This window comes from Pangasianodon hypophthalmus, chromosome 23 (genome assembly GCF_027358585.1).
Source record: "Pangasianodon hypophthalmus isolate fPanHyp1 chromosome 23, fPanHyp1.pri, whole genome shotgun sequence".
Lineage (NCBI taxonomy): Eukaryota > Metazoa > Chordata > Actinopteri > Siluriformes > Pangasiidae > Pangasianodon > Pangasianodon hypophthalmus.
The window spans coordinates 4,445,001-4,455,280 of record NC_069732.1 but is presented as its reverse complement, the minus strand read 5'-3'; the positions used below and the strand labels follow the sequence as shown (position 1 = coordinate 4,455,280).

The 10,280-nt window shown below is 38.2% G+C and overlaps 2 protein-coding genes across 6 annotated transcripts in view; one reads left to right on the top strand and one right to left on the bottom strand.

Annotated features, from left to right (window-relative positions):
* Positions 1–253: 253 nt before the first annotated feature.
* pgls (6-phosphogluconolactonase) lies at positions 254–5,598 on the bottom strand. 3 transcript variants are annotated; one of them, XM_026946061.3, is made up of 6 exons: positions 5,071–5,383; positions 3,484–3,756; positions 2,516–2,623; positions 2,319–2,420; positions 750–890; positions 254–615 (listed from the first exon to the last, which is right to left on the bottom strand). In XM_026946061.3, exons 1-6 carry the CDS (start codon positions 5,128–5,130, stop codon positions 469–471), a joined length of 831 nt encoding a protein of 276 aa, XP_026801862.2. In that variant the 5' UTR covers positions 5,131–5,383; the 3' UTR covers positions 254–468. The 3 variants fall into 3 exon arrangements, with proteins under 3 accessions (XP_026801862.2, XP_053084420.1, XP_053084421.1); XM_053228445.1 differs by lacking the exon at positions 5,071–5,383 and adding an exon at positions 5,460–5,598 and having other exon boundaries at positions 254–890; XM_053228446.1 differs by lacking the exon at positions 5,071–5,383 and adding an exon at positions 5,477–5,594 and having other exon boundaries at positions 254–890.
* A 957-nt stretch (positions 5,599–6,555) lies between these two features.
* Positions 6,556–10,280, top strand: part of LOC113546279 (zinc finger protein 37 homolog) — a 5,072-nt gene continuing 1,347 nt past the window's right edge. The window contains exons 1-4 of one of the 3 annotated variants that reach the window (XM_053228442.1): positions 6,556–7,684; positions 8,090–8,165; positions 8,270–8,402; positions 9,179–10,280. The exon at positions 9,179–10,280 is cut by the window's right edge and continues 1,347 nt beyond it. In XM_053228442.1, coding sequence (XP_053084417.1) covers positions 6,915–7,684; positions 8,090–8,165; positions 8,270–8,402; positions 9,179–9,813 — 1,614 coding nt within the window. In that variant the 5' untranslated portion in view covers positions 6,556–6,914 and the 3' untranslated portion in view covers positions 9,814–10,280. The remainder of the gene's footprint in view (positions 7,685–8,089; positions 8,166–8,269; positions 8,403–9,178) is intronic. The other 2 variants (XM_053228444.1, XM_053228443.1) reach the window with 2 other exon arrangements.

The window sequence follows — 10,280 nt, the reverse complement described above, 5'->3', positions numbered from 1 at the left end:
ATTAGTTTAAAAAAAAAAAGCATGACATGTCACTCATTAATAAATACAAATTGTAGTGGTTGGTAAACTGCTGTGGTATAAGAGTACATGATATTATAGGAAAATAAACTTCAGGGTGTTAACAGTAACTCCACTTCATCACACCAGCCTGTCACTGATTCCTATATGGAATTAATTAATTAATTATTAATTTATTATTTTGATTCAAATTTTGTGTAATTCTGAGACTTAACAGAATGCACTTTACAGACAGTTTTAGAAGTTTTCATTGTTTAATTTTAAGCAATTTTCCTCATATCTTCTGACATAAATTTAATAATTTGCTAGTCAAGTCTCCTCAACTAACGTAGAACTTTTCCACTTGTAAAGTCACACAGTTAAACAATATAAAAATCACATTTTTAAATTTATTTTATGTAAATAATAGAGCTTGACAATCAGTTAAGTAAACCAGGTCCTGTTCTGAGATCAGAGTTTAACAGCAGGTCCTGGTCGTTCCACTTCGAGTGTTAAGGAGGCGGCTGCGGGTTCATCCACCAGCCAGAAGAGCTCGCCCTGGGTCGGAGCGACGAGGGCTGAGGGCAGGACCGGACCGTCTCCACCCTCCAGTACTTGCTGTGAAGGTCAAGAGAAAAACAGAAGGAAGGAAAAATGTGTGCAGAAGTTTAGTTTCAAAGTCGAGCATTTACATTTCTTCCTCTTCCTTGCAGAAATAAAGCAGAACTAACTCGAAATATTTTTATACATGCCTTGAGCACGGGGGCTTTGCTGCCTCCGGTGGACACGAACACCACGCAGCGGGCGGCGTTCACCACGGGCAGTGTGAGGGTGACCCTCTGAGGGGGCGGCTTAGGAGAGTCGCTGATAGGAGCTACAGTCTTCTGCTTTTCCTGGGACAGAAACACAAATCATGAGCTAATAAAGAGCAGGTACCAGACTTTTACAGAACCTTTATGTACCTCTATGTAGAGTTTATACGTGTAGATGATGTATAACAGACTTCATCTAGTTCATGCTGAATGTGTAGGCAATGTGACTGGACTTGATGTTCATTAATAATGACACCCTTCAAATAAGTGCTAAGACAAAATTATAATATAAGTTTAACTCACTATTCATCCTTTTTCTGGATCTTACAAAGAATTTTAATAACATATAATCAGTAGATACTACTTTTTGTTTTCAAGTACCAACACTGAAACTGAAACCTCGAGTATCAGCCAATATTGATACCCATCCAGTACTTTTTTTTCTTGAAAAACTACTAAGCTGTAATTTTCTTAAAGCATATAAAAAATACAGGAAAAAATACATAGCTAAAAACATGACTTGCACAAAACACAGCTTTTTTTTATTCAGTTAAATCACTTATATGGCAAATATAATAAATACTAAAATGTATAAAGTATAAATATAAAAAGTATGAACATTACCCCTAACAACAATAAAAAAAAATATATAATCAAGTCGCTTTCTAAGTAAACATTTCCAGCTCCAAAAAAAAATGTATTCAAAATCTAACTCCAATCTTATCCATATTTTTTTCAACATCAGATTGAATTCATTCTTATTCTCTCCAATGTTCGATCCTCCATATTTGCCTGACATTGGATGAATAACGATTTTTTGCTATCGGATCAGCGCCATCTCTAATAACCAGTATAATAAAAACCATAATATTGAATCAGTCACAGAATCACTTGTGCCTTTTTAAGTTTTCTTGCACTTCAGGAGCAAAGTGGATTGTGGAGTTCATGTGTACTGCCAGAGCAAGTGAAATAATGTTATAAAAATAGAATCCAATAAACATTGTGCTATTTAAATGTTAATTATAATTATCTTAATACATCAGTGTCCCAGTGTCCTAGGTAAGTTTCCCATCCTGGCTTTCTAACATTCTGTAAGCTGTTAATGTTTACATGCTTAGATGCATGACGTTGGTCCAAACTGTTTCTTTCATAATAAGATCTTGTAAATACAATGGTAACATTTTCTTAACCTTGCTGTTATTGTGTGATGGTTTGAGGTCTTTGGCTAAGCTGTAGGCTCTGTTGTATTAGCTATCTCTCTAATGTTAGCTAGTGATTAGCTAGTGTTGATTGGTTTCCATTAGCTAGCTTGCAAACCAAACACATACATAATGATAATGTATATATGTGCTGGTTCTGTGGGGATTTTATGTCAGGACAGATGGTATTTTGTTCGATAGAGGGTAATTCACATTGGAAAGTCACAGAATTCTGCTCAAGATCTCATCCAGGGCCTCAGAGAACCATGAGAATACTCCGCACATTAATGTCTCAGCATTCAGGTGTCACCTGTAATAACGGGTGGTCTGGGAAGAGGGAGCACGTGTGTCCGTCAGGCCCCATGCCAAGCAACAGCATGTCAAACACCGGCGTTTGCTGCGTGTCGAACGCCTGTGGAGACGTGAGGAGATGTGAAAATCAGACTGACAAAAGTTGGCTAAACTTAAAACACATGCTGGAAATGTGTCGTGTTTTAATCGGTGTACCTTACTCAGCTTCCTGGTGTAATCCTCCGCGCACTCCTGCACCGGTAAAGACGGCTCGATCGCCAAAACCCTGTCGTCTGGAATGTTAATTTTTGAAAACAACTGGTTCTAAAATAAGAACAGAAGAAGTCATAGATGGATTAGTGATGACACTTTGCATTCACCAGGCTTCTCACAATTGTTACATAAACAATTAATAATTAATCAATTGTATATATATACATATGTGAAACATATGATATGATATCCCATGTGGCAAAGAGTGGACATACACATTTATAGAGATTATTTTTTATTCAGTACAAAAAGATACTGATATCAATTAGATTTTTTATTATTAGTATTTTATAAATGATTTAGACATTTTTTTCTTATTTATTAACAGTGAAGGAACATCATTGTCTACATTGTATCCTAAGGGTATACAAACTTTTGTTCTCAACCGTATGTACAGAATGCATGTGTAAACATGAGATTCTTTCACCATTAATTGCTGTGACATTGACATTTAACCCTTTTTTTCTCAGTAAAAGGTTTTGTCTATGTTTTGTAACCATGCTCTGTGGTGTAACAGGAAGATATGGGTGTGTTGTAACTCACTTAAAACCAAATTACATCAACAACTCTATTTTAAAATATAACAAACAGTACATTGTTTATTGTTCAATAATCTATGTGTAATTCGTTTTTCATTTTTTAACAGTCTAAGTTAGATGAAAAAGCAACTTAAATTTATGTACATGGTCAATTTTAATACATTCCTGTTTTTAATAAGTTGCTTGCTTGGTTATTATAACACTCATATATTCTTTATGTTATAGAAGTGCCAAAAAGTCATGAGAAAATACAATTAAATCATTATTCAAAATTAATCATCATTGCATAACTCTAACAGGCCTAGTACCCAACTAGACCTCCATCATGAGGCTGTGACAGAGTACTGTACATCAGCACACTCTTCCAGTTACCTTGTAAAGTCCATAAGTGCTCTCGGGATCATCGAAAGGAACCAGTCGCTCATCGCAGAAGCCCACCAGCCACCGGCTGCAGTCCAGGTTCGGCATAGCAGGCAGCTCCTTACTCAGGATGGACACCAGACTTCCTCCAGAGAGACCGAGGGAAAAAGAGCTAGCGCCGCTGCTGAGTGTCTTCTCAGCCCGAGACGCTATGAGATGGGCCAGAGCCGGGCCGAGCTCGGCTGCTGAGCCAAACACCACCACTCTTCTGCCCGACATCGTCCCCTGAGATCACAGCAGGGAGAAAACAAGTGTAAAATGTCCTCTGATTTGAGAACAATAATACAACTTGGGACAATTGTGGCTTGATGGTAGGTGTGCAATAGGGGTGTGGCCATATGGGTAGCACAGGATGGCTAAAATAAGCCTTGCCACCCCAGCTGCACCGCACTTATGACCACATCACATCTACTCCTGTGCAATTCATGCAGATTGAATAAGTCAATTAATTGACTTATTAATTGACTCTAGCTTGTGTTTATTTAAATCATAGCCATTTTGATCAAATTCCTACATGACAACTATTAACATTGTCCCTGCATGCCAATAAGTAAAGAATAATACACTTAGGGATATGAGAAAATAAACAACAACAGGGTGGTGTAATGCGGCCCAATTCGAAGCCAAGTAACTGTTACCACTAGGGAGTGTTTAAATTCTCGTATACCACGGCAACTGGTCAACGATTACAATTTTTTACTTATTAAAGAATGACATCCTACTTTTTATCCATTTATAGTTACATATAATGTTGTAAAATGTCAGTGGAACAAGTTAGTTCCTGTTCTCACTTATGTTATAGCAGCTACAAACAGTCAATCCCTCTCCAGCCTCTCAAAAAAAAAACAAAAAAAAAAACTGCGAACTGTCTACGGAGAAACTGCGAACTGTCTAGAGGACTTTCGCATGACGCAAAACTCATAAAGACACTGGAGACTCCTTGGATAAATGTTAAACAAACGTTTCCTTACAATTAACTTATAACCATATCAACACATATATTTTTCTTTGTTAAAGAACAAGACATTTTATTATCTGTTTAAAATGATGTGGAGCGACTGCCATACAAGTCCCAAATTGAATGAATTAACTGTTGCTATAGAAATGATAACATATTAGATCCTGTGATTTGATTTACAGCCGGAACTACTGATGGAACTGCCGTTATAGAAACCTAATCAACACCTTCCGACCAATCAGATTTGAGAAATCAACAACACTGTGGTTTAAAAGGGTTTATAAGAAATTAGGCTGAAATGATACTTTATAAAGCATTCAAAGTTTAACCCACATGTCTGAAACATGGCCATGGCCATGATGTGCTTTAATACAATATCACAGAACAGGTCGAAACTGGGATGGAGGAGGTTCAGAGCAAATCTATTGAAGATTAAAGCAGGTACAGTTACACTGCCCACATGTAGGAACTTCTGAAGGCTTAAATTAGGTGTTTGGTTGAGCCAGAAAGGAATTCACTGAGTCTGAGCTCAGTCATTATGTGACTAAACTTAGCTCTGGTTTAAAGAAAAAAAGACTTACATCATATCTAATGCATTTATATAGTGCACAGGTTCCCAACCCTGGTCCTGTCCTGCACATTGTAGTGTTATCTTTGCTCTAACACACCCACTTCAGCTCAGGAAGGGCTGATAATGAGATGATTAGTGGAATCAGGTGTGTTAGAGCAGGGAAAACACTCCAGTATGGAGGACAGGGGGTTCTTCAGGACCTTGTGGGAACCTGTACAGCCCATGTGCTATAGCAGGGTCTGGAAAGAAACCTGGACAAGATGCATCTAAGAGGAAGCACAAAAAAAGACCCAAACGTTTGCACGTGGTAATATGAGATAATAGAGAATAGCCTATACAGTATCAGTGTTATCTGATCTGTTCTTAATCTCAGAATAAAATAATTGTTTTATTAATTACCTGTTCCGCTTTCTAACCTGTTAGGAAGTTAACTGCAGCTGTTAGCAGTTGCTTACTTCCTCGTACGACGTGACCAAAGCCAATCAGCAGCCTGAGGAACTGTATCTGCCTTCAATGTGCTGAGCGGAATTACCGTAAATACGGCTCACACGTGCGCGGTGCTGTCGCCGCTCGTGCGCATGCGCAGAATGCACAGAGTCGTAAATACCCTCTCAGAATTAATCAATGACTACTATTCTTAAACTATTGTTTTTCCAACTCAAGGAATCTCGTCTAGTATAGAAACATTGCCACAACATCCAACATTGCCTCTTATGAGCACAGAACAGAAAATATGCAGAAATATTTTATTTATTTATTAGCCTATTATTATTATAAACCAGGTACACCATATTAAACTGCAGATTCAAAACATTATGTATCACAATGACAGCATGCTTGCCAGGTTTTCTTAAAATCAACAGTCAAAACACAAATATATTATATGTTTTATATCTGAAAAAGAATCCAAGAAGTGTACTTCAGTAATGATGGTGGATGTAAAAAAAAACAAATTAAATTATTATTATTATTGTAAAATTAAGCATAGTACACACACTTTGTATACTATGATTAACCATTTATTTGTTTGTTTGTTTGTTTGTTTATTGTTATATGAATAGAAATATACCTTTACACTAATGTTTGTTTAAATGAATTGACAGATTAATTTGTTGGCTCTTTAATATCCTCTTAAACTTTTGGCCATATAGTGTTTTATTATAACAGCATATTTCTACATTTTTATTAAAATAATAGTTAAAGATACAAGTTACACTTTTTTTTTTTAGATTAAATGGATTGTGTGGATTGTGATGTACTTTTTCATTAACACTGGTTCATCTAACTTTATTTACTGTCCAGTTTTTTTTTTAAAGATGTTAAAGGTGCACCATGTATAAGTGGAAACTTTCCACACATCAATAGGATTCATACTGTTGCATCTATTTTTATTTAATTTTTTAAAATTTTAATCTATTCTTAGCTCCATTTCAGTAGATGGCAGTAAAACTGAAACCACACGAACTGACCAGCAAAACTTTCTTTGCCTTGTGATACCGGGTTGCCAGATTGGACTAAATACATTCAATTCAATCACTCTTTAAAGCCTTCCTGAGTGACTAAAACAATCCTAGACTTGGGAAATCCGATCTAAACTACATTATCGCCATGAACACGAGGTTATTTGTGTCCAGACTTATGGACTGACGAATGTCGCCTCATTTTACGCGACTTGGCAACCCTGGACCCATTGCATACACATGATCTTCCTTGTTTTCCAACATGGTAGTCGCGAGCTGAGAGAAAGAAGCATATGCAAAACTTTTACAGCACAGAACAGGTTTTAAAGGCTTTTGCACGAAACTAAGCGGCTTTATTTTAGACTTTACTGCCTGATCATTGAGGGAATAAAAGATGCTGACGCCTCTTTCAGCTTTTCAGACTCGGTTAGCTGATATCATGGAAACATTGGCCAAAGCGGCGGTGGTAGAGATCAGTAAACTTGTGGAGCTGGAATGTAAAATCCTCCTGTCTGAGGTGACCCGAGGTCAACACGAGATCGACTTCCTGAGGAAGAGACTGCAGCTGATGGAGAAACACATGTCAACAAATAATACAGCACTGCTTACATCAGTACAGGAGCACAGCTCCAGAGCAGAGAACCACAGCTCCAGAGCAGAGAACCACAGCTCCAGAGCAGAGAACCACAGCTCCAGATCAGAGATCCACAGCTCCAGATCAGAGGACCACAGCTCCAGAGCAGAGAACCACAGCTCCAGAGCAGAGAACCACAGCTCCAGATCAGAGACCAACAGCTCCAGATCAGAGACCAACAGCTCCAGATCAGAGACCAACAGCTCCAGATCAGAGAACCACTGCTCCAGAACAGAGAACCACAGCTCCAGATCAGAGAACCAAAGGTCCAGATCAGAGAACCACAGCCCCAGATCCGAAGAGTACAGCCCCAGATCAGAGAACCCCAGCTCCAGAGCAGAGGACCACAGCTCCAGATCAGAGAACCACAGCTCCAGAGCAGAGGACCACAGCTCCAGATCAGAGAACCACAGCTCCAGAGCAGAGGACCACAGCTCCAGAGCAGAGGACCACAGCTCCAGATCAGAGACCAACAGCTCCAGATCAGAGAACCACAGCTCCAGAACAGAGAACCAGCCTTGTATTAAAAGGTGAATGTACCACGTGTGTTAAAAGAAACAGACTAAAGGACTAATGCGCCACTGCATCATACTGTTTAGGTAGAGACGAAGCAAGCGCTAAATCCCACTGCACCACTGTCATCCTGTGGTTGAATGGCATTGTGGGTAATGACCACTAAAACTGTCCTTTGCTATGAGATAAGGGTAAAAGCTGGTAATAAATCAAAAACTTGGTGATCAACTTTATAAATTTGTAAATACAACTTAGAGGATCATTCATGTGTCATTTTTTTAGGTGGGAAACGCAAATGTTGATGGTTCGACACACGTTATTAATAGTGACCAAGATTCTACGCACTAGTCAAGTGCTCGTGCTAGACTGAATACTCGAGTTGGGGCGAAACATCCTCTAAGATTGTGTTTGATTATATCTAGAGAGAGTGAGCTGGAAGAGTTCGGTGGAGGTGATGCTGCTTTGGTCGACACTCCTGTGACCACTGAACAGGATCACGTAAGTTTTCCTTGATGCTTTTTTTTAATGAAACTGTCAATGCGAAGCATATTCTTAAAGGGATGCTCAATGTATAAGATGCCATAGCTTTTAATATTGTGTAGACTGATACGAGAGAGAAACAATATGATTGTTGTCTGCAGCAGCATCACGGAGAAAAGCAGACTACTGAAGTAAAGATTAAACAGGAGGGGTTCTGGGATGCTGAATTAGGAGGAGAGAAGGCGAGAGATGGCGGTGAGTTTGTGCTCATTTTTATCTAATTTCATCTGATTAAAAAGTCCAGTGATCGAGTCTTATCTTCTAACATATCATTTTATATTACTTTTTTATATTAATATAAAAATTTCTCTAGGAAATCTTTTTTTTTCTTTTGTACTGCCATGTAATAGACAAAATAGACATGTAAGACAAAACATATATCTATAAGTATATATGTAGGGTGTCTATGAATTGCACAGTACTGGATATGTATGTTAACCTTTAATGCTTTCATGCTTTAATGTATGATATTCAGTCCAAATATTAAAGCTGTTTCATAATGCGATTTGCAATATTGCCATGCTCAGATACAAACATATAAAAATGTTATGATCTAAATTAAGGTTGCTAGCTTGATGACCAATCCTAGCTAGCTAACCTGACCTTAGTTATGTAATAAAATAAAAGTAATAAAACATATGGGAGCATGCTGTTACAGGAAAATAATCAGCGGCGGCATGGTGTGAAGAAGCGGAGTTACTGTTACTGGACTGACGCGCATTATTTTCCAGTAACAGCATGTTTTATTGACGTGTTTTATTCCTCGTATGCCAATGATTACATTTTTTATTTATTAATTACTACTGAATTTGGCAACACTGACATTGTTTGTATTTATTAATGACCTGTGCTTTTTATTTGTCAGTGAAAAAATTTAAACCCAGAAATAAACCATAAAATGAATTCATATTCAGTCATAAGTGTTGAATATTATTATTATTAATAATTGTGTCATTATTTGTCGCTTGCAGTACACAGCACTGAGGAAATATCCACCAGACATCTCAGTGATGAATCTGCTGACAGACGGACATTTTCAGCTCATCCACAGGACAGAAGCTTTTTTGAAAATAATTTACACGACCCTGAAGGGTGTGTTTTAAAAGTGCATTCGAGCTCAGAGACTGAAAGCACACACACTTATCTCCTACCAAAGCCCGTCAGGAGACGCACGGCCTCCAGGTTCAAGGAGGAGAAGCGATTTGCGTGTCCGCTCTGTGCAAAGTGCTTCAAGTGTTTCAGCCAGCTGGAAATCCACAAGCGGAGTCACACAGGTGAGAAGCCGTACAGGTGCACACTGTGCGGAAAGAGGTACGCACAGAAAGGTCACCTGTACACACACCAGCGCACACACACCGGAGAGAAGCCATACCGCTGCATGCACTGTGGCAAAGCTTTCATCCAGAAGTGCTCTCTGGATATGCACCAGAGAACTCATACCGGAGAGAAACCCTTCATCTGTGTCAAATGTGGGAAAGGCTTTACCAAGAAATTCAATCTGAACAAACATCTGGCTGTACATTCAGATGTCACATCTGGCTTCAGTGATCTAAATGTCAGAACTGTAAACGGACCCGGGCTCTGCTCCTCAAGCATCGATCACTGAGATTTCAATAATGATTTGACACCCCAAACTTCACTAACACTTTTACATGCTGGCTAACTTTCCTGAAATCGCCTTACACATTGCTGTTTCAGGGAGTGTTAGCTGAGTAATGTTAGCTGAGTAATGTTAGCTTCGTTTTCTAGCAAATGAACATGAACTTGTAGCAACCTGTGGTAAGTTAAATAGATAGTAAAGCTAATGTTACCTAACTAACATTAACTGAATCAGTAACGTGGTAAAGTCATTTAATTAATATCAGCTAACTTAGCAAAGAGATAGATAACAAAGAGATCTACTGAACTAGCATTAACTGAAAGAGCTAGATAACATTAGCTTCATTAGTTAGCTAGTTCAGTTAATTTTAAAAATTAAAATAAAAAAATTAAAATAAAAATTAATGGAAAAAGCAAGTTCTATAAGGTAATTTTAGGTCTCCGACAGTATTAGTTAGGTAATGTTAGCTTTGT